At 43.6% G+C, this 27,998-nt stretch overlaps 1 protein-coding gene across 3 annotated transcripts; it reads right to left on the bottom strand.

Annotated features, from left to right (window-relative positions):
• On the bottom strand, positions 1 to 27,663 carry MIA3 (MIA SH3 domain ER export factor 3). Of its 3 annotated transcripts, none has more exons than XM_062490446.1 (28): positions 27,632 to 27,663; positions 26,858 to 26,991; positions 21,851 to 21,937; positions 17,271 to 20,199; positions 16,059 to 16,337; positions 14,324 to 14,391; positions 13,045 to 13,176; positions 11,795 to 11,816; positions 9,690 to 9,778; positions 9,467 to 9,544; positions 9,244 to 9,354; positions 8,356 to 8,427; positions 8,054 to 8,158; positions 7,170 to 7,292; positions 6,949 to 7,066; positions 6,225 to 6,280; positions 6,054 to 6,144; positions 5,806 to 5,944; positions 4,132 to 4,233; positions 3,977 to 4,037; positions 3,820 to 3,855; positions 3,661 to 3,728; positions 3,316 to 3,413; positions 3,069 to 3,200; positions 2,826 to 2,894; positions 2,631 to 2,707; positions 1,620 to 1,779; positions 1 to 1,256 (listed from the first exon to the last, which is right to left on the bottom strand). In XM_062490446.1, coding segments are annotated over exons 1-28 (5,694 nt in total). In that variant the 5' UTR covers positions 27,633 to 27,663; the 3' UTR covers positions 1 to 999. The 3 variants fall into 3 exon arrangements, with proteins under 3 accessions (XP_062346430.1, XP_062346429.1, XP_062346431.1); XM_062490445.1 differs by lacking the exon at positions 27,632 to 27,663 and adding an exon at positions 2,415 to 2,495 and having other exon boundaries at positions 26,858 to 27,034; XM_062490447.1 differs by lacking the exons at positions 11,795 to 11,816; positions 13,045 to 13,176; positions 14,324 to 14,391 and adding an exon at positions 2,415 to 2,495.
• Positions 27,664 to 27,998: the final 335 nt, after the last annotated feature.

Below are 27,998 nucleotides of genomic sequence, written 5' to 3'. Positions count from 1 at the left end.
GTAAAAAAGGCTCTCCAAATCCACCCTTCCTCTTACAGAAGCTGAATTGCTCTTAACCCTGAGGAAGATGAAAAACTTGGTTCTCAAACTTCACTTGACACTGCGAGATGCTCTTGAAAGCAAAAAGCAATTAGGGAAGTTCTAAGTTTTTCTAGTTGAGAGGTACTGTGGAAACACAGGTCAGCTTCACAACTTCATCAAGGTTTCCAGTTCTGGAAGCTGTATTCCCCATGGTCCTGCATGAAGCAAGTCTGTATTGTGTCACAGTAGATCAGTATGAGGGTAACATGGTCACTACCCTGCAGCAGCATTAATTTGGCCTTGATTCAATTCTTGTTCTCAGAACTGTAGCATTCTCTGTCACATTACTGAACCGATGTCCTTTCTGAACAAAACATGACACTGAAACAAAGCCTTTGGGGTTTAGCAAAAGGAATTTTGCTTTTTATTATAACTTTCCTTTGAATACAGTGTCATTTGTGCTTCTGATCTTTGACCAGACATCTTTTAAAAAAAGCCCAGAACTTCAGAATCCTCATGTAAATCCCTTGCCTACAGTAACTGCAGCTCAATGATGTGATGGAGAAGGCAGGTTGGATAGCATTTTACTTAAAAAAATTATTTCCACAGGAAATGATTTGATTTACATTTTTAAAGAAATTAGTTCATTTGCCAACTGGTTACAAAGGCTACATTGAATTAAAACTCTCCACACAGGTACTTCCTTCCTATTGCACTTTTAGAGTAGGTTCAAGTCCATCACAGAAAGGTTCTTGCAGCCCAAGTGGATGGATGAGTCTGTGATCATAAATGCACATAAGATGGCTGTAGCAACTGGATAAAAATTAATCCTGCAAAAGCTGAGATATACTGAAATGAGACCAATGTCTTCAAACCAAGAGCCATTTCCTAGCGTTGTGCACATGGGAGCCAGGTCTGTGGAGCTGCAGGCAGGGATCCTGCGCTGGCGCTGTGCGTAGTCCTTGGGGCCGGCTGCCCTCAGTCCCTGGGTGCCGGTGGAGGCAAGTCTCTGTTGGGAGGAGGAACGTAGTCCCTGGAAGCCTGTGGGTGTGGCAGGGGTAGCCGAGGGCCAGGAGGGCCAGGAGGGCCGAGGGGGTGGAAGGGAGGATGCCCACGTGTGTAGCCTCTGGGATCGGGAGGAGGCAGGAGTGGGCCAGGAGGCAAATCTCTCATTCCTAAACGTGGACTAGGTAAGAAATCTCTTCCAACTGGAGGTGGCAAGGGAGGACCACAACCTAGAAGAAAAGGAAATCATGGAGTTAAATAAAATCTTGCTTTAACCTAAACAGAGAAGCTCCTGATTAATTGCTCAGTTTGTCATTTTCTAGAGCAGTGCTGGAGTGGATCATCATCACATGCAGGACCTCAAAGCCCATTAATTATTCTACGGACTTGTGGCTGCTGGCTTCCATTTTAGAGTAAACAAGGAAAAATACCTTGGCATTAAGGAGACTTGAAAAAACCCACCCAGTCTAAGTTTACTGAGCCAGCTAACACCCATGAAGCACAAGGAAGCCGTGTGCTAAGGAAAAGCAGATCTGGGTTCTGCAATCAGACTCCAAGAAGTGAAGTGTCAGCACAGGGCACTGCAGACGTACCTTGGGGCCCAGGGAGAGGCCGAGGCCCGAAGTGTCCCCGCAGAGGAGGTGGTGCTGGTCCTGGTGGTCCATAGCGAACAGGCGGTGGGGGCCCCAGCACTGGGGAGTGCATCAGAGGTGTCCCAGGGAAAGGAGAGGGGCCTTTGGCACCAGCATTACCCTGGGCAAGGTGAGGTTACACTTCAGTGAGTTACTGCAGCAGACAAGCACTAACACTACTGAACAGCCTGACCGCTCACACAGAGCCAAATAGGTAAGGGGGGTGGGGAGAAGAAAGAAAAATAACCCAAACACATTCCAAACTACATTAACCAGGCAGAAAACATGGAAACAGGGACAGCTACTGCACCATCATCATCCCTTCGCCCAGAGCACTGCTGGCATTACTCAGGAGCGAGTGATTAGTGAAACAAGTTCCTTTAGATGAAGCTGTACTAAAGAAAAGCTCAAGCCCTGTTGAAGTTTCCTTGGTGGACACCCCTTTGGAAAAGGACCTCGAACTTTGAATTACGCAGGGAATTGTGCTTGAACACCACAAGTAAGTCAGCTTCTTAGGATTATTGTTGTAGTCACTCCTAAGTGTTTACCCACAGTCCTTAACAAGAAACATCTTATTTCTTCAATCCCAGAAAAACCAGAAAGCAATTGCTCATCATTAGAGAAGCCCTTTGAGACAGAGGGATGAGCCCTTGGTTAGTTCCACAGAGCAGTTGTTATTCAGCAGTTCAGAACACCAAGCCTGTTAACTCCTCTCCATCAGACCACCATCACCATGCCCAGCCTTGGAATACTCACTGCAGCTGGTTCCATGGAGGAAGGTGAATCTGTAGTTACACTGGGGGCTTCAGACTCTTTGGGAGAGGGTTGCTTTTGGGGCTTTTTTGGACAGCAGAGAGGGATAGCAATAGGATACAGACAAGACAGAATATGATACAGTTAAAGAAGTGGGAGGAAGTACAGTAAGTCATGTATTAGAAAGGCTTCCTGAAGGTTGGGGCATTCTCAACTCACCACTCCATCCATTGATGTTGAAGGGGAGGAGGTTCTTGGCTCACTGCTGATCAGGGATGCCACAGCAGGCCCAATATCTAAAAAGAGAGCCATGAATAAGTGTCCTACCCTGCCTAGGGTAGGGAAGGTGGGCTTGAAATTGCCTTTTGGAAGGGAAGGAGTAACGAGTAAGCTCTTGTAGAGCACACAACTTACCAGGAACAGACATCCTTCCAGGTAGCTCTGGAGGCCTTCTTGGGGCAGGGGGGCCATCCACCATCGTACCTTAAGGGAAACAAGAACCCCAGAGACCCTAAATACCACAAGCCTGAGTTATTTTTATTAATAAAACCCTAAAGCAGGTATCAATATCAACATTCCTAGAACCAGTATCTGACCTGAGTGCTCCTGGGTGTGTAGCCTAAGAGGGAGTTGTCAAAAGGGAGTTTCATTGCTTACCAAATTCACCCCTCACACCTTCCCTTCGAGGAGCGGAGAGGGGCCGGGCAGGGACATCAATCATCTGTGTGGGGGATGGATTTCCTCCACTCACGGGTGATGGGCCAGAAGAGCCATCTCTGCTTAAGGGCCCTGTGCCAAAGAATTAAAACCACTTGATTTACTTTTCTACAACTTGGCACAGCCCTATGTTTTTTGATGTACTGACTCCAAGACCTAAGGTTTTGGGAGAACCAACAGCATTTACCTCGTCGTGGTGGGATCTGGCGGTCAGGTCTGCCAGGAGTTGGCTTTACAATGGCTGGTCTTTGAAGCATGATGATTTTCTGGTTTACTTCTATTAATCTGATTTTGAAAAATAAAGGTCTCTTATCATTATTGAAACAATACAAATGAGTTGTATCTATTACAATGTAACAAGGCAAACTGCACTGTAAAATGTTACAGCTTTCAGTAAGAAATGTTACCTTAACCATCAAAACGGTTTAACAGTAGTTCAAATGAATAACTTAAAAATGCACTGCACATTCTGAGCTTCTCCCCCAAGCAGCTCCCAGATTGTTCAAAGAGCAATAGTCTGTTCTGTACTTACTTCTGTCTCAGGTTGGCTGCTTCTCTTTTCTCTTCAGCCAGAGCTCTCTCGGCCGAGCGGGCAATGAGCTGGCAGGGAAAATTTCATCAACTGCATTAATGGCACCAATGTGACATCAAATACAAACTGTTTGCATCTGAAAAGGACAAACATTCTTACCCAGTTGTCATGTGCCTTTTTCTCATGAGCAGCAATCTGCAAAGGAAAGAAGCCATTTAGTTTTTATCCAACTACCAGTATTTCCAATAACTTACCATGGAGCACTGGAATGATGCTGTACAAATATGACACAATAACCAGCAAGCAAGAAATTTACCTGGTTTTTGTAAGATCTCTCTGTTTTTTGCAATTCTTCTTCCATATCTTGGATCCTTTGCCTGTACAAAAAGAAAAAGAAGGTAAGGAGAGATGTTTGCATAAACTTTCTTCAGTAGCCAAAATAAAATTATAATCTTCAGAAATTCAAGTTACTTGTAAACTTTCACTTCATTGATGGCCAGCACGGCTTTTTCATCTGCAGCACACAATTTCTGCTCCTTCTCCTGACGCTCATACTCTTCCTGGGTTAGTTTTCTGCATAGGGAAAAAAAATACACCATATAGTCCAGCATTCTACATCTATTACAACTTCAAATCAAGGTATTCCCCTGCCAATGACAGCAATATCAAAATCTACAATAATGTGTGTGATCACAGGGAGGAAAAAAAAAGATTTTTTTAGAAAGAGAGACAGAAATCCTGTCTCCTGAAACCAACAGACAAACCTTAAAATCACAGAGTTGACCAGAAAGTTCTGTCAGCTTCTAGAGATCTGTCAGCATCTATCAGTTAGAGACAGTTCATCCCTTAAGTCCTGTAGTTTTCCTAGCAATGCCATGGATTGCAATCCAGATTTACAAAAACAAGGAAATCCACTGGCCTGACATCAACCACAGGAAATGAAATGAATGTGTCATGAAAAGAGGCAAATTTAGGGCCCAGGTGACACTTTCAGTAGTTATTAACCATGTGGGAAGCTTTTTCCAAGTATTCTCCATACCAATTCACAACACAGTTAATTTCCATAGTCTTTTTATAACTTCATGGTTCATCATTTTTTTCATTTTTTTCTGTAAGTATTTAAGAGATCTATAGTGTGTTCATAACTTACAAGAGCTATCCCACAGAACTGGAAACATTTAACTAATAGCAAGTTAACTATTGCTAATAACCAGTTCAGCATAATCCATTTCCTTAGCTAAAACTCAAAGCAATTTTCCAGAAAAAATTTACAGGAAGTTCTTCATTCTAATCAAGAAATATTAACAGGCAGTGTAATCTCCTGTATGCTTTGGAAGTAACAGAAATTCTTCACAGAGGTCAAGATGAGGTTTTCCCTGAAGAGTGGGCTACCCTCCACCTCTCCATTCCAAGTTTATTACACATGGATCCGTGGAAGGTACAAGGTCAGGCAGTTTCACTACAGCCTCATTTCCAACTTTGTGCTTGTTCCAACCCTGTGCTTCCCCCTGCCAACACACTTAAACCTTAGGAATTTTAACTGCTTCTCCATCACAATTTCAGCTTTTCTACAGAATTTGGCTGAGAATGTCCCTGAATCCTAGTCTCAATTTTTCCCCACAAAACTGAGATGATATTACAGACATTTCAGTAAGTAAATAAACGAATGAGGAATTAACACGTAGAGAGCAGATCCTCAGCACTGGCAATTAATTCCTCTCAGCTGCCATCGCCAACTCAGCCTTCAGTTAGCCCTTTGAGAATGCAAGAAGCTCACAAGGCTGAAATACTAAAGTCTCCACATTATGATAATTAGACTCACTGAACAGAAGTGTGACTAACAGAAACAAATCTTAACTGCCCCTATGTTCTCCTTGACAATTCTGGATGATGCAACAGAGCAACCACAGAATTTGCAGACCAAACCCTCTCCAGAAATTTAAAAGTAGGAGGCAATATGGTGTGTGCACATGGCCAGTCTCTTCAGAATCTCTGGAACAGTGGCAAAAGAAAGGACACCAGCTTCAGCTGCATTGAAAGAGTAGCCATCACTCATTCCAACCACAAGTTCCAAGTTCTTTGATCCTTCTGAGTGAAAAGCATTTGGACAGTGCCCACGATACAACAGAGTAAGGAAAGGCTTACTTCTGGAGTGCCATCTCCTTCTGCTGGTACAGCTCACCAAGTATCTCCACTTTCTGCTGAAGAGTTTTGCATTCATTTTCCAGTTGAGTTTTGGCTGACTGCAGCGAAGAGGAATCATGTTCCAATGTTTTTATCTTCTCTGTTGGAGAAGCAGTTGCAGTAAGAACCATTATGGGCACTTACATGCTCTGTTTCTTTTTAAGCCACGAACAGCACTTCATCCTAAGCAGTTATTTTGCTAAACTTACCTTCCAGCTCATGTCTTGCTGTTACTTCATCATTCAGTTTGGATTGCAGGAGATTTCTGTCTTCTTCAACTATGGATAACATTGTTTTGACCTGAAAAGAGGAGCAAACAGTTTATGATCACAGGCATAGCACTGATGTGACTGCATTTATTAGATACTTGTGCAACATACCCTGGAGACATCCATCATCTGCTTAATCTGAGTCTTCATCTTCTCACTCTCAGTATCTAAAAGAGAAAAATATATTTCTTACCTTGTTTTTTAATCATGAACAAGTCAGCGGACAACTGTTAAAAGTAACACTCCCTACACTTAAATCCCTACATCTTTACATGGTCAAAAAAACCCCAAAAATAAAATCCCCAAAAAATCAAGAAGTGGGAATTTCCAGCCCACATCTACTTTAAGTAGAAAAAAGGGGAAAAATAAAGAAGGGGAACAAAAAAGGATTTCAAAACCAGAGATGCAGCAAATATATGTGCAACATCACAAATGACAAACTGCCTGAATAGGTTTGAAAACATCTATTTTGGGCTTTCAAATTCAAAAAATGTGATTACCTAAATTAGTTCTTTATCTGGAGGCAAGCAGAAAGCTCATTAAAAATTCCTATCTAAAATAAATGTACCAGAACAACAAAGCCAAGACTCTCCGCTTTTGGAGTGCTCTTAATTACCAACCTTTATACACAATCTTTATAACCATGTCACTACACTCGTGGTTTACCTAAAGGGTAATCTAAAAGCAATTAGTGACCTTGTAGCCAGTTCCTCCCTTCAGTTAGGGATATTTTGGGTTTGAGAATTCAAGCTGGCAGCTCTGTATGCATGGATTCCCCTTGTCTCCTCTCTAACATGCCACAAGCACAGCATCACATCAGGTGGGATCACTGTACCTGGCAACTCTCCATTGGCCAGATCATCTCCTGGGCTCCACTCATGCCCTCTGTCATCCTTCTTGGCCTCTGAATCCATGTCCAGCTGCTTCAGCTGCATAATGCAATTGGTTAAAACCTAGTAAAGAAATCAAAGGTTCAATTGTCCTGCATTTTGTGAAGTATGACAGAGTATCTTATGATGCATAATATTGAAAGCAAGCTGGTTATAGAGAACCTACTTCAATTTCATTTTCTTTGTAGGCAAGTGTCTCTTCTATGTCCTTCTGAGATTTCTGATACAGTTGAATCTGCTCACAGAGCTCAGAATGCCTCTCACTCCAACCTTCAGCTTCTTTTAGCAGCTGTATGAAGCACCAAGGCAAGATGATTACTTGCTGTGTTTCCAGTGCATGTTGTATGTAATTAAAATGTATTTTACTGCCAGCTCTGCTGATAACTGATCACCACGGGTCACAGATAAAGGGTAAACTTCAGGTATCAGGCTCATTGCTGTTCCACTGGCAGAACTGGATGCTGGGAATATTTCTGCAATTTATTATTAGGTGGCTTTACAAATCTGACATCTCAGCCAACATCCCAACCGCTCACACACCCCAATATGAGGAATTAATTGCAATCCAGAGGTAATCAAAACATATTTCTTAAAAAGCCACATACTTCACATATAAAAAAAGAAAACAGATCTTTACAATTATTTGGAAAAGAACTGTCCCAGTATTCCAGGGCTAAAAATCCCCCTTATCTTTGTTTTCTGAAATACTTTCTGGCAATTCTTCACCATTACCTCCTTGAGCCCTGATCCCAAGTGGCAATCTCTCCATCATGCCTTGACCACCACCTCAGCACAGACTTTGTGACTTTGCTGACAAAAACGACATCAGGGGAACTGGCAAAGCTTTCACACCAGAGATGTGGCTCAGTTGCACAAACAGCCTGTGCAAGCAGGCACACAGCATTTAAATTTTATCATGGTAATAAGAAAACATGGAATTCTGCCATGTTATGAAAATAAGAGACATGCTGAAGCTGCACTCAAAAAAACAAGGAATAAAGGCCAGATATTTTGTTTGAAAGACAACTGACTGGCCTGAGCATAACTTACCTGCTCCTTGCTCTTTTTCAGTCTAGCATTCTCTTCCTGCACATGATGAAGCTCAGATTTCACCTTTTCTTCATTCAGTTTAGCTTCATTAAGGGCTATCTGCACCTACACACGAAAACAAAAAGGAACAAGACAAAGTCAAATTACTGTGGAGCAACAGCTACAAAAAACCTGGTTAAAAGGAAAAGAAAGAGGTACCTATGCACAAACCAGCAACCTGCCAAGCCAGCATTTTCTATTCCATAGATAAGAATTTTCCTGGTACAAAAACTTGTGACTGTCAACTGTAAATAATGCTTTACCTCTGAAAGCTCTGCAGAATGCATAGTGATAGCTTCCTGAAGCTTCTCCAAGGACTTCTGGGTTTCAGAGAGCTAAGAGAAAGATGAGCAATGACTTAGTGTTATCCTGGCACAAACCTCAGCCTGAGTAATTATTTAACCTGTGTCTTCTGGAAGCATAACAAAACACAACAAACTTCCGTTTCAAGCATCCATTTGCTGGCAGCAACATAGCACTACCTTATCAACAAGGCAAGGAATAGAAACATTCAGCACATTCAAATCAACTTCTACCCCTGACTCCACCTGTCTGTGGCCAGGAAGTTCCCTATTCACCTGTGCAGTCCACAATGAGAGGAACTGCTATCATTAGCAACAACCTTTGACCAAAACAAGGCCAAAGAGCTTCTTGATAACAGAAAAATCAGGTCTTAAAGAAAAAAAAAAAAAAGGAGAAAACGTATCTCTGGACAACGAGAAAGAGGCAGCTCAGAGAACTTCACACTTACTGTAGAACTAAATGCTGCTATAAGTACAAAAAATGTGTCTTCCCAACCTGAAACCTTCAGCTTATACTGCCAAGGAACTTCCTGGCTCTAGCTAGGAAGTATTAGACTAGCCCATGACTTGAATGCATCTGTTTGTGTGTTAAAGCACATAACCACACAAATCCCATCCAGATCTTAAAAAAAACCCAAACCCTACAAAACCTCCAAAAAACTACAAACAAAATAAATCAACAGACTAATCCTTTGACCTTGGGATAAACCTAACATTTCATTTAGTCTTTCTTTTTGAGGTGGCTCACTTGGTTTGTTCTACCCCTATCTCTAACCCATCAGGTCATGACCAGCTTTTAGGGGACATCAAGCTAAGGACAATGTAAGCTACAAGTGTAATTGCTCTAACCTTGTTCTGTTTCTTCTCATTCTTTTTTCTCTCTGTTTCAAGCATGGTGTGCAGATTTTTCACTTTGTTATCAAGCTGCTGATTTGTTTCTTCCAATTCTTTGACAGTGTCCTTAAAAAAAAAAAAAAAACAACAAAGGTGCAAAAGACCAACCTAAGCAAAAAAGCAAACTATTTTTATTTGTATTGCTGCTTTCAGTAGAGTCAGTTAAACTTTCTCTTACCTTAAGCCCTGCAGTTTCATCTGAGAGAATGTCTTTTTGTTCTTGGGCTTCTTTCACAGATTCCTTTGCTTCCTTTATCTAAGCACAGAAACAACCACACAAAACTGAGGAAACTGTCAATGTAATATTCAGCATGAATAGAAAAAAAAATAAATGTTGCATTAACTGTACCATTAAAGCAGTAACAGAAAATTAGGAAATTAAGGACAACTTAGAACAATACCTTTTGATCATATTCTGACAACTTCTCCAAGATTTCTGTTTTTTCTTGCAGAAGGTTTTTAATCTTTTCAGCAAGTTGTTTTTCAGTCACTAGGAAGAAAAAGAAAGCTTACAGTAACTGTACATCATATACTGGGCAAAAAAAAAAAATCAGCTATCATTACTACCACTTCAAAGAAGGTTTTCAGGTAATAACTAAAGCATAAATCAGGAAAGTGTTAATTCCTTGTCAGTCAGCCCTTTCTGCATGTCCAGCTTTCACTTAAAATTAGGATTGAAAACAAGACAGTAAAGCTGATGCAAAGCACAAAGCTCCTGCACCCACTTCCCAAAAGCTGCTCTGAGAACCCAGAGTAGAGTGAGGTGCTGGCTACACACAGCTGAGGTGTGTTCAGGGGAAGAGTTGACAGTGAGGATCTCAGAGCAGTCTCGGGACACTCGGGGAGATGCCACACCTTCCCTGACAACCACCTTTCTGCTCTATTGAAGCTGAATGTTTCATCAGCAAAGGTAAGAGGATGAAAGCTCTGAAAGATCTACTGGGAACAGAGACAAGTCAGCTGGGATACAGCACCAGTAGCTCTTAAGGAGCTGCTCTGCTTATACTTCAAAAGGGCTCAAGTGACTCAAAAGACACCAAGCAGCAGCCTTCAGGCATGCATTTGCTTCTCACCCTAAAAAAGCCACCAACCAACCCTTAGGTTTCAATGAAAGTCATTAATACACTTCAATTATTTTATTGCAGATTATTTAAAACCATCCAATTTTTGTTATTTTTCAAGTCCAAAGCTGCCTTGGTCTGTTGTCTGACTGCCCCAAGCACCATTTGCCTCACAGCAAATCCTGCAGCACAACAAGGAGCACTGGCTGTTCCAGCTGCATCCCACAGAGTGCAATGGCAACTGCAACTCCTGCTTTCCCTCCCACACGAGGGCTCCTGGGACAGTGCATCCCAGGCCTTTCCCACTCTGGGAAGAGGAGAGACATCAAGTGGCTGCCAAGGTTCAAGATAGCTCTCAGCAGATTAAGGGATGCAGCAATCCCTGCATCAGCTTGGCCACCCAATTTTACTATTGTCATGAAGAAAGGATAACAGATTTTTATCCTTGGGACTCCAAATGTAAGCCAGGTTTTAAAGCATTTTTGTCGCTGTTAATACTCATCTATTTTGGATAAAGATTTTAATAACAATGTGGCCTGTATCACGCTTGAAGAATATCTATTTCTTCTGCTCTTTAGCAGTTTCTGTACAGCATCAAAGAGAAGAATATTTGGGTGGTGGAATTAAATCCACGATTCCTGGTTTTTAGGGGGGTGTGCTAAGTAATTTTTGCACCACCAATACCAGTATTATTCCTGCACTACAGAAATCACCTCAGAGATCAAAGATGGGCTTTTTTCAGCTCACTAATTCTGCATTAACTGTGCAGAAGGAAACTGCAGTATAACCACAACGAAACCAGAGAGGAATGAATGGTAGGTAAAATGTGAGGGAGGAAGAGACAAAGTTCCTATGGAGGCAATTCTTCCATATTTGCACTTTTTATTCAATTATGAATTCCAGTAATCGCCCTACTTTGATTTTTTTCCCCATTCAGTACACTTTAATTTTAGAAACCTGAAGCCACAGAAAAACTCTTGTGAAAACCACCGTGCTGGCCACAGAAATACCTGCATATTTAGATCTAGATTTAGAGTGCTTATTTGCAGCCAGTTTCAGGCTCCCCTCAGTCCAAAAAAACAAAAGAAACCAGCTCCTGCTCTCTGAGAAACAGCAAGCAAAAGTAGAACCACTGCTGGTCAGAAAACCAAAGCAAACTCTGTCCCATGAACCAGTGGTTCACATTTATGTTTAACAAAGTGGAGCTTTTCCTTGCCCTTTATTTTACAGGTGCAAGCTGCATTGTTTCTCCTGATCAAAACATTATCAAAAGCAAAATTTAAACCCTCAGATTCAACTAAGTATCATCTATTGGCCAAGCTTACACTGGGCATTCTCCTTGAAAAGGAGTGAAGATGAGTACTTGGTTCTCTGAAACAGTATAAATCTGCAAAACTTTTACATGCCTAAGTATCAACTACACTGAAAAGTAGAGAAAAACTCACCTTGATATATTCTACTCTTTACCTACAGAAGAGAACAAACAAACAAGAAGATTAGCCATAAAAAGTGGTAAGTTAAAAATGTTATTAATATTCCCTATGTAAAAAAGTGACCACTTCCATTCAGGTTAAAGCAGCATATGGAAAACACATCTATCACTGCCAATGAGTGTTGAGTAACACTACAAACGAGCTTAAGCTGTTTTCTAATAAAAGCTCCCAGGCTAAAGCCCTGTCCAAGAGCCTTAGGATAAGTCTGTTTACTCACTCACTAAAGGGATACCAGTAACTGCCACAGCCAATTTGCACAGAAAATGAAGACATTTTGTATCAAACCACAGCCATGAACATGCAAACACAGAAAAAAACCTCCTTGCATCCCAGTTCTGTGCCCTCTAAAGCAGTATGTTTATGTGACAGGTGCTTGTTTCAAAATTAACACAATAAAAGAAGACTTTCAGAAGCTTTTTTACACTGTTCTATTAACACTGTTTTTTGCATTTGAAACTGACCCAGCGTATTCAATGTCAAAACTAAGCAAGGGAAAAAAAACCCAAAAAACAGACCATCAATATTGTTACAGAAAACATATACTTTTAGTTTATTCCTGCAGGCAAATAGCAAATATTCCACAAATTTCTGGAGCATATCGTGGCTAAACTGGACAGCTGTAAAAAAAATTTTCTTATTCAATTCTCATCTCTCAGCTCCCAAGGAAAAGCACTGCTATAGTTGAGAACTGGTGATAGATTTTTTGTTGCAGAGAAAATTTTCCATGCAGGAATGAGGACAAATGGAAGAGGCCCTCCAATGAGAATTAATATAATGTTTTTACGTTTCTAAATGCAGTACCTGCAAGCAACTGGACAACATGAAGTGGGGAAGATTAACTGCTTATTTTGGATATAGTCAGCAACAGGCACGAGCACATGGAAGGCTTCTCATTTCAAAAATATGCTGACCCTTTCCTCAGCCTTCTTTATTTACATCACAGTCCTCTATTTTGCTTTCGAAATTGCCTCTTACTAAGCAATCTTCAATTACCAGCTTACAGAAAATGCTTCTTAGCACTGCAACTAACTTTAGCTATTCAGCCCAGCATGTAGCTGCCATTAATGCTCTAAACAGAAAAAGTGAAAACATGAAAGACTACATATTGCTTTGACCCCCGTATTGCTGAAACAGTTTAAACACACAAAGGACCACTCAGTTAGTGAAACATCAGCAGGCCTGCAAGCATGAAGTATACTCACTGAAAGGCAGGTTCTCCAGAAAAATACCGCAAGTGTGACAATTCCCACTAAGGCAGTTATAATAACAGGCTCCCATGGAATTCCATGGAAATCAGGCCCAGGACGCATTTCCTCAGGCAGGGTGGCGACCAACTGCAAACCGACAGCAGTGACAGATATGAGTGTGTTTCCATTAAACAGCTGGGTAAAACAAGCAGGCTGACAGGTGCCTTTATTCCTCCCATAAATCCAGAGAACCATCAAGAGGTTTGTTGCAGTTTTTCTGCAAACTGAAAACCGAAAATGAAGAAGCCACAGAGCAGCCTGGTGCTCACATCTCAATGCAAAACTCTCAAGTATCAGGAGGACACCTGACAGTGGCAGTCTACTGGCAAAGAAAAGCCACACCAAAATGAGTATATACTGATGCATACAAATTCGCGTTACATAGCACTGGTAGTTATGTGACTTGTATAAGGATGGAAAACTATAGAAAGCACACCCCCCCCCCCCAGTTTTACATCTGGATGTCTGGAGCAATCCAGTGCAAATGGCTCAGCTCTTCTCCCAGCTGTTGCCCCTGTCAGAGGGCCATATGCCACGAGTCTCCGAGTCTCCTCCTCCACCTGGAGGTCAGAGAGCACCTGGGGAAGGTGCGAACGCCTGGTACAGACTAAGGGGCTGATAGTGGTGACATGGCGCTCAGGGAACAAACTGTGCGAGCCACACGGGAGCCGCTGCCTTCTCCCTTCCTTTCCTCCAACTTACCCTCTCTCTCCCTACCTTCTCCACAGCCGGCAGAGGGGAGGACGGGAAGGAGGGCGCACACCTGCTCCTGCAGAGCCCGGCCGGGGGGCGAGCTCTCCCCGCCATCCGGGAAGGCCGGCAGCGATCCCTGACGCCAGCGGCCGCCTCCACTCCCGCGGGATGACCCCACATTGCGGGCCGGGGGCGCGGAACGCCGGTCCCCCTCACGGCGGGGTGACCCCCTCCGGGACCCGCCTCGCCCGGGGGAGGAGGCGTGTCACCGCCCGCGGCGGGCCTCCGGAGCCCCTCCGCCGCCCCTCACGGCCGCTCCGCCCGCCGCCGTTTCCCTGCCCTCACCTGCAACAGCTTCCGCCGCGCCGAGGGCTCCTCCACCGGCCACCCGCTGCCGCCCGCGGGACCCATGGCGGCCCGGCAGCGCCAGGCACACGTCAGCCCTCCCTCCTGCCCTCCTTCCCTCCCTCCCTCCCTCAGGGCCCGCCCGCCGCGCGCCGCCCCTCGCCCGCGTCACACGGCGCGCGCCGCCGCCACTCACCCGCCGCAGCAGCTCCCGCGCCTCGCCCGGCGGCCCCCGCCAGGCGGCGCTCGCGCCCGCGCCGGCACCTGCGGGGCGAGAGGGGAGCGGCGTCACCGCCCGGAGCGGGAGCGGGAAAGGGCCCGGACACCGCTCCGCAGCACGGCCTCCCCCCGGAGCTCCGGGACACTGGGAAAGAGGCAGACAGCCCTCGGGAAGGGCGCTGATACTCCACAGGCGGCGTTAGGAGGGGTGCCGCAGGAAGGGTCGCGGCTGTGCGGTGGCACGGTGCCGGGCCTGCCCCAGACAGAGCACACCCAGCTCCTCCAGCCGTGAATCAGAGCAGCACTCACTCACTCACTCACTCACTCACTCACTCACTCACTCACTCACTCTTCAATTCCTAGGCGCGAATCCCTCCGACTAGCTCCCAGCACTGTTCACAGAACCACAGGATATTCTAAGTTGGAAGGGACCCACAAGGACTGTGAAGTCCAACTGCTGTCCTGGCAGGACAACCCCAAGAATGACACCATGTCAAACACTCCTGAACTCTTTCAGTACTCTAAGTACGGCAAAAGCTTTCAACCATCTCCAGCTCTACCCTGGCCTGGATACCACCCTCTCCTCTTGCTGCTTCTGCTACCACACACCCAGGCCAGCAGATTCCAGAGCCACCTGCCCAGCCTGTTGTCACACTGCAGAACAGCAGCTGTGACCAGCCATTCCACTATCATCCACCTCGTTACTTCCCAACACTTCTCCTAGCTCTCCTAAGAATTCCTGGCAAGCAGCATTTAACCACCTTTAAGGAAGGAATGAAGATGGTCTGAAATACAGCTGAACATCTGACTGCTTAACCAGTAAAGTTATTCACTAGCCATTTGAAATTCCTTTGTTTTCTTGGCATTCAGCCTAGAGTTCCTTCAGATCTTAGAAGCTACCCAAAAGCACTTGGCCCTGGAGATGGTACCAGCACCTCAGTAGTGTACAAAAGCTAACAAAGATATGCCTGCATTTTTCCTAAAAGCTCAGTGGAGACAAAATTATTAAGCATAATCAGAAGTGAAGGTAGAACAGCAAAGCTGAGAGTAGCACCGAGAACACAGTCAAAGAGTGTTTCATGCCAAAACAGAGCTGGGAAAGATGACAGTAACAGGATCTCTCCTTGGCATAATGACGAGACGGCACTCTAGCTTCAGAGGGGTAAGGCCTCAACCAGAGGGAGCCAAACATTTCTCCTATTCCAACACACAGAGAAATTACTGAGCTGCCTGAGGGGGGAGCTACACACCACCTTCCCTGGAAAGTAATATGGCTCAGAGACATGGGCTAAAAGGAGCAAGAAGAGAGGGCACACAATTCTACCAGCAGTCCTGTCTACAGAAGGTGACTGTTAGGCTGTCAGTCCCTGCAAAGAGGCAGAAACCTGGGCTGATGATCTGCTTCCAGGGATTTCTGCTCTTTCTCCACTACCATCCTCAGACACAGTCCACAAGCCCAGTCACAGAACTCTGACACTCACAAGAGCACTTTCCTTTTTCCTACATTGCAAAACCATAGTAAAACTACTGTGCTAAGTTAGCAATGCAGTACTGCCCCTAGAGAGGCTGTCATCGATCATGAAGATTACAGCAGCATAAAATGAAAGTATCAGTGCTATTTGCAATTACTCCTGCTATTTGCCTAAAAATCCATTAAACCACGCATGTCTTCAAGAGCAAAATAACAAAACGAGCCAATTCAAAAAGGTTACCTTCAGCAATGTGTTCGCTGGCACTCTCTCCTGAATCAACTGACCCAAAGGAAGTATCTTCCAGGAGTGATCCTCTTTCACTATCATACCCTTCTTCAGCTGCTCCATTATCAGAGAAGTTGGTCTCTTCATGCTCAGGAGCACTGACAGCCTCCTCCTCCTCAACAGGCTGCTCGGGCCTCTTATCTTCAATGAGCTGCTGAAATTCCTGATTGCCCCCATCAAAGGTATTCAGGTTTCTGGTGGAAACACTGTCATATCCAGCCTCTTCTGCATCATCTTCGACAGACAAGGAGGTATGAATTAAGCTCTGAGCTAATGTGTATTTCTTACTCACAGCTACCTTCAGTGAAATGCTGCATGTGACAAAGTTTTCTTGACACTTTTTAAATATTTCAGCTTGCATATTGCTTTCAGGATATTCTCAATCAACTTTCAGTAACATCTAATCAAATGTCTGTGTGAAATTCATGCAAGGTATCAACCACTGACCTTTCAGTGAAACACTGCAAGGTGAAATATTTGCATCATTCGTGACCTTATCAGAAATCACATACTTAACATGTACTACTGTAAGAGGAGCCTGGCTAAAAGTGGATCTTAACATCTTGCATGCTAATTAGAAAACCCATCAAATTTGCAGAAGACCCTACCTCTGCTTCTTGCCCAATCAAAAGATCTGTTTGTTCAGTATTTCTACTTATGCACTCTTTTATGAATGTGGGCAAAAATATGATTATAAGGACATCCAAGATTTTAGGTGCCTGGATTTAGTACCTAGACTTTGCATGAATCAGCAGATCTCTCACAACCAGGTGATAGTTAGTTCAGAAAAAAAAATACAGCGCTAAACCCTTCAGAAAATTCAGCACATTAGTATATGTGAATCCCTGTTTCTTAAGGAGGTTCAGACTTGTCCTGAGTAGCTCCTTATGACCATATCCATGCATGGATCTCCCTTATCTTAAACAGAACTTGGCCCATAAGAACAGGTGTGCTGAACTCAGTACCTTCCCTTAGGATTGTCCCTGAGCCACTCTCATCACAGTGCTAAAAACATGCATTAAAAAAAAGCAAAATCACAGGTTATTGCACAAGGCCTCTTTCAATTCTACTCCCTCACCCTCTTCTTCAAGCTTCTCTGTGTTAGAGTTGTTCGGGACAGGGTTTTACTTCCATTTCACCTATTTATTAACTGGCTTAACATCCTACCTTGAACGTGCAGCTGGTCATCTTCCCATTCTGGAGGAGAAGCAAGTGGAACACTCTCACCAGCAGATGAATATTTACTCCTTAATGAATATATTAATTCTTGAATATCATCCATCAGTGCACTCTCCTCATCAAACAAATCCATCTCCTTCACCACCTCCTCCTTATTTTCTGCCACCCTGGAATCCAGAACTTTTCCTACAACATCCATAATGCTTGATTCTGAAAACTCCAGTATCTCATCCAGAGCTTTCTCTGTATCTTCGTTATTCTGGCTTGCCTTCTGAGCGAGCTCCATCTCCACTTTCATGTCATGGAACATGGCTTCAATCCTAACCACGTGTTGGAGCCCAAGGTACTTCTGCAGGCGCATCACACGCTTTTCATCAAGGAAATCTCTAATTATTGAGAGCTGCTTCACAGACTCACTGAAGTCTGCTACCGTGTCACTGGTGCCTTCTGAGCTGTCAGCAGGGCTGGGGACACGTGCAGATTGCTGGTGGTCATTTCTTGTTTGCTCTAAATTTTGCACCTCTTTTGAGTCTTTCTGTGAAATGCTCTCTGGGAGATGATCTTTCCTTTCGTCAAAGTCATTGCTGTCTTCTGGGTGAAGAGAATGGGAATTATGTTCTTCCACAGCTGCCAGCTCCTCAGGTTCAGAAGACTCCTCATTGGCTTCTGTGACATGTTGCAACTCATCCAACTTTTTAGCATCTTTTCTCACTGATATGTCAACTTCTTTGTTCCCAGTCTCACTTGCATTTTGCATACTGATTGTGTTATCCTTCTTAGGGAATGAGTTTATTTCCTCTCCTATTTTGTAAGTAGGATTTGGGATTCCTGAAACAGCTTCACTTAGTCCTTCTAATTCAGGATTTGTATTTTCATCACCTAGTGTATTACCCTGGGCATTTGCAGCCCTTGCTTGTGACAGCTTTGCACTTGCTGCATTTTCATCTTCCAGTAGCTCATCATCTGCTTGTTTTAGGTCAGGGTCATCTTCAGCATCTGGTTCCTCAGAATGCAATTCTGCTCTTTGAGTTGTTTCTTCAGCCAAATCTTTGCCAAGATTTCTGTCTGATCCTGCATCCTCAGAACGAGCAGTTCCCTGCTGAGTAGGATTCTCTGTATCAGTGTTCTGTGTGGTGCTTTTTGATTTTTCTTCAGGGGAACTCTTCTCAGTGTTTTCTTTAAAAACTAGCATTTTGCCAGGATTTCTTGAAACTGCCTCTGAATACTCAGTCTCATTTTCCCATGGCCTAGGTTGCTCAACAGCTCCAGTATAGGTTGAGTCTTTTTCCCCTGCAGGGGTTTCTTTCATGTTTCTCTTTTTTATTTCAAGTTCTTTGTTAGAAGAGGCAGGATTTTTATTTTCATGATAAATTTTAACTTCTTGTTTTAAATCTTCTTCATGTCTGAGAAGTTCTTTTTCCACAGCAGCCATTCCACGCTCCACTTTCTGTCTTAAGAGGTCAATATCTCCTAGGTCACCTTGAGATGCACTTTTTACCTCTTCCACTGGTTTGACTGGAACATCATCTGGAGGCTTGTTCTCAGCTTCTCCCTTCTCCACTGTTTTCTCCCATGATCTTTTATGCTTTAAATCACTTTCCAAGGACTCCTCCAAGCTATCATCCTCAAATTCTTTCTCACTTTTCTCTACTGGAGCAAGTGGAACTCTTTCAGGACTTTTGTTGATACCATAATCAGATGCTTCTGAAGCATCTTCCTTGTTTTTAAGAAATGATTTGGACTCCAGAGCATTGCCTGGACTAGGCAAAGTGTGAGGATCAGGCACAGCTGTATCTTTCACTGTAGAATGTGACTCTGTTCCATCAGTGAGCTGCTCTTCCAACTGCTCAGTTTTGTTGGCTCTTTCTTTTGAACCCAGATCACCTTTACCCACAGGTTCCTTTCCAAGGGGTTCTTTGGAGAGATCCTCAGGCTGAGTTGCTGCTGGTGCTTCTCTTTTACTAATTAGCACCATGTCATCCTGTTTCTCTTTTGTTTGTTTAGATTCTGACCTGTCTACACTGACACTGTCACCCGACTTCTTGCTCTTACTCAAGGCATCCTGAAGAATTAAGACATCTGAATCATGTTCCTCCCTACTATCTCTTTGGTCATTTAGCTTTGTAGCACCCTTTGCATCTTCATCTGGTTCCTGATTTTGGGACTCGACGTCATAGTTTCCATTATCTTCTAAATCCACAGGGGATGTAATTTCACCCTCTGCCGTAAAAGACAGCAAAGGGATTTCTGCAGACTGATCTGCAAACTCTGGCTCCTCCTCTTCATTGTGAGGATTAATGCTCAAATCTTCATTTAAATCATCTTCTGGTGACGTGACAAGGTGAGTCACTTCATCATCTGATACAACAGCATCAGCAGTTGAGCCAAATTTTGTTTTTAAGTTCACAGAGAGCTCTCTGTTTAAAAGTGTATAGGCATTGACTTCTTCATTCTCTTGGTCAATTTGGCTGGTTTCGCCCTGAGGAATACTAGTGTTTTTGGTATTTTCACTCTCTAGCCCTTTTAATTTCCCATGTAACATTCCTTTCAAGTGCTCATGTGCAATTTGATCTCCCTGAGAGTTTTCTTTGTGACTGTTGACACTGGAGTCTCCCCCAGTATTTTCAGTTCCTTCTGTAAGAGAACTGTCAACTTTGTCTGTCAAGACAAGGTTTTCCTTTTCTTCTTCAGCACTTCGCTCAAGATTGTCTGTCTCCAAAGCACCAAGGGACTTTCCTCTATCAGTCTTTTCAGCCTCATTATCCTTGTCAATTCCTTCAGCCGGTTTTGTCCCTGGACCACTCGATTCCATTTCCCCTTCATTTGCTATTGTCTCTTGCAATGACTTCAGAAGTTCATCCACATTATAATTATCAAAGTCATCCCTTCCTCCATCAAAGCAAACAAAGTCTGTTTCCTGAAATGAAAAACAATATACAGTCAAAAATATTTCTTTCTAGAAGTGCTAAGACCAAAAATATTTGCCTACTTAAAGAGAGATGCAGCAGCAAAATAAATTATGTTAATCACACAAAATTAACCCCTTGAGTCCTTAACCGAAACTCTCTTTGAAATCAGTGGAGGTTTTGCCCAAGGTCTTATATAAAATCTAAGTAAAAAGGTTTTGCAGGAACAAAGTGTAAGGCAGCAATGGAGCTGGCAGTATTACACTGCACTCATCACCATATGTCCTGAATGTAGAACAAGTCTATTGCTGAATGCCAGCAAACAGAAGAAAACAAATGTTGCTAAGTTTGTGTGTCACAACCTCTGCTAACTGGCATCCCTTTAAAGGACCAAGTCCTCCAAGCTGGAGCTCCCTGTCATGCAACTTCTGAAAAATAAATAGAAGCAGTGCAAGACACTGAACACAATTCCACAGAACCACAGAATGGCCTTGGCTTGAAAAGGGTTTAAAGGTCATCTCATTCCAAACCACCGCCATGGGCAGGGACAACTTCCATGAGACCAGGTTGCTTAAGGTCCCATCCAAACTGCCCTTGAACACTTCCAGGGATGGGGCATCCACAACTTCTCTGGGCAACTTCTTTCAATGCCTGCAAAGAATTTCTTCCAAATAGCTAATCTAAACCCACTCTCTTTCAGTTTGAAGCCATTCCCCCTTGTCCTGTCACTACATGCTTTTAGAAAAAGTCCCTCTCCATCTTTCTTGTAGGCTCCCTTCAGGTACTGGAAGGGTACAAAAACGTGTCTCTGGAGCCTTCTCTTTTCCAGGCTGAACAATCCCACATCTCTCTGCCTTTCCTTGTAAGAAAGGTTCTCCATCCTTTGAATGACCTCGGTGGCCTCCTCTGGACTCAATCCAAGAGGCTGTCATCCTTCCTGTGTTGGGGAGCACAGTGCTGGATGCAGCACTGCAGGTGGGGTCTCTCCAGAACAGAGCAGAGGGACAGAATCCCCTCCCTTGCCCTGCTGGCCACACTGCTTTGGATGCAGCCTGGGACTGGCTCAGCTTTCCGTGCTGCAAGCACACCTAAAGCTACAGCCTCAAAAAGGCTCTACTGACACAACTCTGGACTTGCTGCTATTACTGCATGAAAGCCAGTTATGTGTGAAAGGGCTGCAATTCTAGAATCAAAGGGCTGACTGTACCCACTTCTGTTTGTTTCTGACAGTACTATAAACTTGGAAAGTTTGGGAACAGAAGCCATTTTGATTACACATCAGAAGGCCTATGCACAAGCCACTTAGCAGGACTTAGAGAGCTCAATCCAAACACATTTCTCTAGAAAACCGTAACATTTGAGAAAAGAAAGGTCAATGCCCACATTTTGGGCTGATGCCTTTACATCCATCCATCCCACATACAGAGTTGCACAAACATTCCACCCCACCCACATATATGTGCACCTCAGCATGTATGTAGCTGCTTACTAACAAAAAGTTATTAAAAATCACCAGTATTCTCAATTTCTTCCTTGGGAATTTTTCTGAATGCCAAAGTAAGAAACAGTAAAACCCCAACTGAAAACAAAAAACAAAACGACAAAACAAAACAAACAAAAACCAACCAACCAAACAAAAACCCCAGAACAAGTAAGACTTACATCTGTTGGTAATTCTAGCTCCTCATTGGAATAGTTATGATTTATTTCAAGTAAATCCTTTGGAAAATATCCAAAATCACTTCCAACCTGCCAAAAAGCAAACACAAACAAACAAAAAGCATTAAGTTCGAAGGTTTAAGGAAGGCTTTTATACATGACTATGTAAAAAATTGCAGACACCAGTAGCAAGTATGTTGAACTGACTCTCACGTATTCCCAATGAAGTTTAACACAGTGAATAAAAGAAGAGCAGTGATGCCTTGTCTAGGCAAGAGTTTTCACTAAGGTTTTGTATTTCACAACAGCCTTGTGAAGTTAGTTTAAGTTTTACCGTTCATGTTTTAAGGCCTGACTTATAACAAATTATTAGGAGAGTTGGGAATAAATCCCAGGCCTTCTGGCTCATGTGCTTTAATTGCTATTGTGCAGGCACCAGAGGCACCATGCACACCTCAAAGATTTTCTCAAGCAGCAAGCAGAAGATCTTTGACTAATAAGATTTATATCCACACACAATATTATAGCCCAAAATACACTCACTTTGTAATTTATGGAAAAAAATTCTTAAAGCAGATTGTAGGGAAATGCAAAATTGTACTTGATGTAACAATCACTTTAAGACCTGTGTGGAAAATATGCCCCCCTCTGCAAATGCATTGTTGCTCTTCAATGCCTGACACAAGCAAAAATCAGTCATAGAAAGGTGATTTTTAATGTGCAAGGCAAACAGGGGAAGACAAGAATCTCTCTTATCACTCACCAGATAAGATCTACAAAGAGCAATGCTCTCACTTGAGAGTTCTGACAACAGCTGTCAAGAAGCCAATATTAATAGCATGCAATCACTACACTGATTAGATAATTCAGGTAATTAGAGTCTGGTGGAAACACCTAGAAAGGTACACAGTTCCTAGACAACCAAAATATCTGGGGGAAAGAAATAAAGTTGGTCATTTCCTCAATTTGTTACAGGAGAAAGATGACAATTACCAATTTCCTTGAAGAGTTTGTGTGGGGAGAACACTCAGCTATAGTTCAAATTAAAAAAGAAAACGGGCATGGGATATACACAGCTGTATTATTACACCGATAACACTGAAACAGGTTAACCTTGCCTGAAGCTTTCTGGATCTACAATAGCATAAAAAAAAAAGGAAGAAATTTGTAGTACCTAGCGAATAATATGTACTAATAATTTTTGGAGGTGTTTGTTTTGATATGCAAGTGAAGTAAGCACTGATACATTACAGGACTTCCTTTTTAAACTACTTCTCATTCAGATCTTACCTTCCATAGCTGGACACGTATAACTGTTCCCTCCCCGCCTTTTGTAAACACATATGCTCTCTTACTGAAAGCAGATCATGTATGCATGTTTATTATTGGGAATTACCAGTGGGAATGGGAAATTCATTTAGACAAGTCAAATCAAAAACTTCTCTTTGCATGGTACACTAGAGTTCAATTGTAAATTGGTTTATTTCTCTTTCTAAACTTCTACTCCAGTTTTTAATGATCTTTCTGAAAACAAAAATTGGAGCTTCAAAGTCTCCTTACAGACTAATCTCTGTGACAACCATTATAATCAGGCATCACAATTTGAAACTCCTTTATTGCAATCCAAGCTGCTGACCATACAAGTCCTCTGCAGTGATCCAGTTTGCCACTTCTGTGGTTTATAAGCCATATGGGATCTGCCTGCTCAAAATATCATCTGCTTCTCTCCTTACAAGTCCTCTCTTGTAATGGGAAAAAAACGCCTCATTGTGCAAATAAAGGAAACATTCATTCTCTACAGACATGACAGAGGAAAGGCACTATTAATGCCAAGTGTATAAAGGAGAAATATCCACTCGCTTCGCAGCTAAAAAGTTGTGCATGGACAAAACACATGGCTGTGTGTACAGCATCTGGCCCCCCTGGTGTTCATATGCCACAGGCAGCTGCTGCAGATTCACTGACCAAGAAGCCACACCCTCACACCAGCTATCAGAAAAACAACTGGGGAAGATGATGTTCAAATCTTTTTAATCTTAAAGCCCACATCCCTAAAGCACAGATATCTTGAATCAAAGGTATTAAGTTCATCCCTTTGCCATAAGATAAAATAACAACCAAAGTGTCTTTGACAAAATGTTTTGTGAAAAAACAGCACGTTTTTTACTTGGAATGATCTGAAGTACTTTTGGAGTTCTGGACCCTGCTAAAGCGAGGGCAGTGTGCAGGAAAAATGCACAGGAGTCTACAATAACTTGATGGTGTAAGCAACACAAGACTGATGCTGAAGAGGAGACTGATTTACAGTAGGGTAGCACGCAGAGAACATTGAGAGCACTTGGTATGCTCTATCTTTTGGCTTTGGGGGAAAAAAAAATCAAGGATTTTCCTGCTACTGATGTGTTAATTAAATTCGTAACATAAAATGACTATTAAATAATGGTCACAGACTATTTTCCAAGCATTTGGCTTTGCTTTACTATTGAGGCTTAGAGAGCTCTGCTAAAAACTAGAGGCCATATAATGTATAGAATATATATTACAGCTGGGTTCCAAGATTTTTTCACATGCAAAATACCCAGTGAACATAGTGTACGCTCTATAAGCAATTTAGTATTCAAAACTGGCATCACAAAATAAAGGAGCTATTTTGTCAAAATACAACATGTTTGCTGGCACAGGGAAAAAGAAATAAACAATGGCTCGAAAAGGGTGGAGTGAATTAGAAAAGCAAAGGCAAATAAAGCCCAGTCCCAGCTGCTATAGATTTTTCAGCCTTGGTGAAAGGCTGCTTTTCTTATCAGATCATCTCCCTTCATGTCAGAAATACTATTGTATTTCTCATGGCTCCTTCAAATTGATTTTGGAATTAGAATCTGTATTTACAACTTGTTTGAAATAAAACCGAGGTTGCATTAGCTTCTCATATATACATCCCCCTGACCTCTGCTCACACTTGACAATCAGAACTCCATTTCATAGCTCCTGTTCTGTCCTAATAAATCCTTCCCCCCCCCCCCCCCCCAAAAAAAAGGGGGTATGGAAAAAGGCAGTAGGGCACATGGATGGGATCAAATGATGCACATAAAGCCCACATGAAGTCACACAATGAGATCCCAAAAGGCCCATTGCAGAAGGTAACATGCCTTCCACTGGAATTCTTTTGATGGCAGACCTCACTGGGTAGCCTGGTTTTAATTAGCAAGCAGCAGCTTTCCCCTGGCTCCAAGACTTCACACAGCAGGCACGGCTGGCCTGCATAAATCAAGCTGCCCAGCAAACCTGGCATGGGAAATCAGGCTGCCCAGCCAAATCTGACACAGGAAGTCACACTGCAGGAGAGAGACCCTAGAGCTATCTGTGAGTCAGGGACAGGGGGAGCTGTGCCAGTGCCCTACTCAAAATGCAAAGGCTCTGACCCCACTGCAACCAGTTTCCATGCTGGTTGTTGCAGTGTTGTGATTAACACAGCAGCAGTCAATCAAAGAGGTATAAAAGAAATAAAGATTATAGCCACTAACCAAAAGGAGTAAGTCCGGCAGCACTGCCCTAAAAAGGAGAATTGAAAATCATGTAACACAGCTGAAAAATGACAACAAATAAAATGGAGCTTTGCAATTCTTTCTGACCTGCCAACTGGAGCTTTTACTTTTTAAACTCAAAGCAAACATCCTTTTAACTTGGAGACACACCTAACTGTTGCATGAGCTGCCTATCAGTGAATAATTAAACTGAATATTAACTCAGCAATTACCTTAACCTGCTGTCTGATCTTGCAGCCTACATTATACCTTTTTAGAAGATACAAAATTGGCCCCACGCTGCTAGTGGCAGCCCTGGAAACCTGTACCACCAGCTAATTACCCAGATTATTTATGGTACAGTACATGGCAGAAGGGAATCACCAGCATGATAGAATTATTAACTCGTCTTGAGCCACGCACTGCAGTTTTTCCATTCACTTCTGTATCACTCTAATAGGATTCAGCTCCTACTGAGAGTTTGGCTGTCCACCCCCAGCCTGAAGTGGTTACAGAAAGTGATACATCCTGATTTTTACTAAACCACTGGTCCCACAGTCAACACCCAGGTGTGGTTTCAAGCACCCCTGACGACTGTCAAAATTGTTTATCCTTCGTAGAAGACCAGAGTAAGAAAGGAGGTTGAAGTAAACAATTTAGACACTAAAAAGGATGTAGGGGAAACATGGGGAAGAAGCAACAGGGACTAGGTCTAAGAAACCTCTGGATTGCCAACATTTTCAAGGGAAGCCCACAAAAACTGCTCTTCTTCTGTGGTTATCTCACTTCTGCCTTTGCCAGGCAAATAAGGTGCTTATGAAAGTGGAGAGGAGCTTTCTACAAAGTAACTGCAAGTATGGGGATGTTCCTTCCCCACTAGCAGAAGTCTCTCAGATTGTCCAAGAATGCTGACTTAGACGAGGCCACTACTCTGCAACCTGCTAAAGCACAGCTGAGAGAAACAGACCTTTTAGAAATCAAATTTAATCTTAATCCTTTCTAGTTTTACTGCTTAGTTTTCCTCCAACTCTGCATTCATCTTAGATAAAAAGGGGGGAAAGGCAAATTAATATTAGGACGAGAAACACAATTAAAAGATGCACATACAGCGATCTTTAGCAGGATTACAGAGTGCAGGATGAGACCACGTCATGGGAAAACACAAGCACAGGCTTAAGCCTCCCTAAGTGGGAAGGGAGGCTCAGCTTCCAGGTAGACCTATAGCCACCACTACTGACAGTGCTGCAATAGGACGTTTTCAACACAAAGGCAGTTTTCTAGCAATTTTTACACATACTAGCGTTGCCCATTTTTCATAGCACTCAGGTTTGATCAAACCTCATCCCATTTCCCACCGGCCTCATGACAAAGCAGCATTCACTGTGTTATTTAGCCACATTCATAACTCCAAGCATTCTCTTACAAGGCAAAAGCAATGAAAATAGATTACCAAGAAAAGCAAACAGAAGAAATGCTTTACAGTACTTACGCTTCCAGCCCAAAGCTCAGTTGATTCTCCTATTAGTTTATAATACACATATACCGCTTCTCCCTTCTTAAAATTTACAAAGCGACAATCCGGACCTTTAAAATCCCGCATGGCCTTCCCTCGGCACATTAACACTGTCCAAAGAAAGCAAAGAGAAGAGTATGACTTGAAAGATAATTTATGTGAAAAGTGTCTTTGCTAACTGGGAGTAAACAAGACCTCCTCGCATTTGCTATTTTCCAGATTGAGTCACGAGATAAGAACTAAATTGGAAGTATAACTAAGAGATTTTTAGCTATAATTAATACAAACAAACAAGCCAAGTTACAGCTAAAATAATAACAACAGAAAGCAAGTCATAGCTAAAAAACAAAAGCAAGCGTTCTAGTCAAGAGAAGGTTTGACAAAGCACTGGAGAACTACAACTCAGGGGCGCGCTATGAAGCTAATTATTCATGTTAGATCAGAAAGACGACATGTGTGTCCCAGCGAATCGGTCCTGAAATTATCCCAGACAACGGGTTTATTACCAGAGGGCTTTGCGGGGGAGGGGGGGGGGGAGGTAGGGGAACCAAACACGGAGCTGCGGGGATCTGAAAACTTGGCCGCGGAGACAGGGACGGCGCGCGTGGGCGTCGCGTTCCCTTTTCTTTCCCGACTGTCCCCAGATTCCGCGCCAGAGCCGGCGGAAGGAGAGGGCTTTGGGAAGAGCCTCGGGGAGGTATCCTGGCCCACAACCCCCTTGCCGGGGCCGTGCCCGCCGCCCCCACTCACTGCTGCACTCGAAGTCGGCGCAGCGCTTGCGCTCGGCGAAGCGGCGGCCCAGGTCGGGCGCGGCGGCGGCGGCGGCGGCGGAGCGCGGGCCCGGCGGCGGCAGCAGCAGGAGCAGCAGGGCGAGCAGCAGCCGGGGGTCCGGCGGCGCGGCTGCGGCCACGGCCATGTCGGCGGACGCCGCGGAGGGAGGGAGGGAGGGAGCCGGGCGAGGAAGGAGGGAACAGACACGTCAGCAGCGCCGGCGGGAGGGCGATGTGGCGGGGGAGGGACAAGCCCGGCCCTCGCCACCGCCGCCGCCGCGGGAAGAAGGCAGCGCACGGACCCTGCCTCTCTCCCTGCTGGCGGCGTCCCCATCCCGATCCCGAGG

Source organism: Cinclus cinclus, chromosome 3 (genome assembly GCF_963662255.1).
Source record: "Cinclus cinclus chromosome 3, bCinCin1.1, whole genome shotgun sequence".
In the NCBI taxonomy this organism is placed as follows: Eukaryota; Metazoa; Chordata; class Aves; order Passeriformes; family Cinclidae; genus Cinclus; species Cinclus cinclus.
Note: the sequence above shows the minus strand (reverse complement) of the source record. Positions and strands in the feature narration are given on the sequence as shown.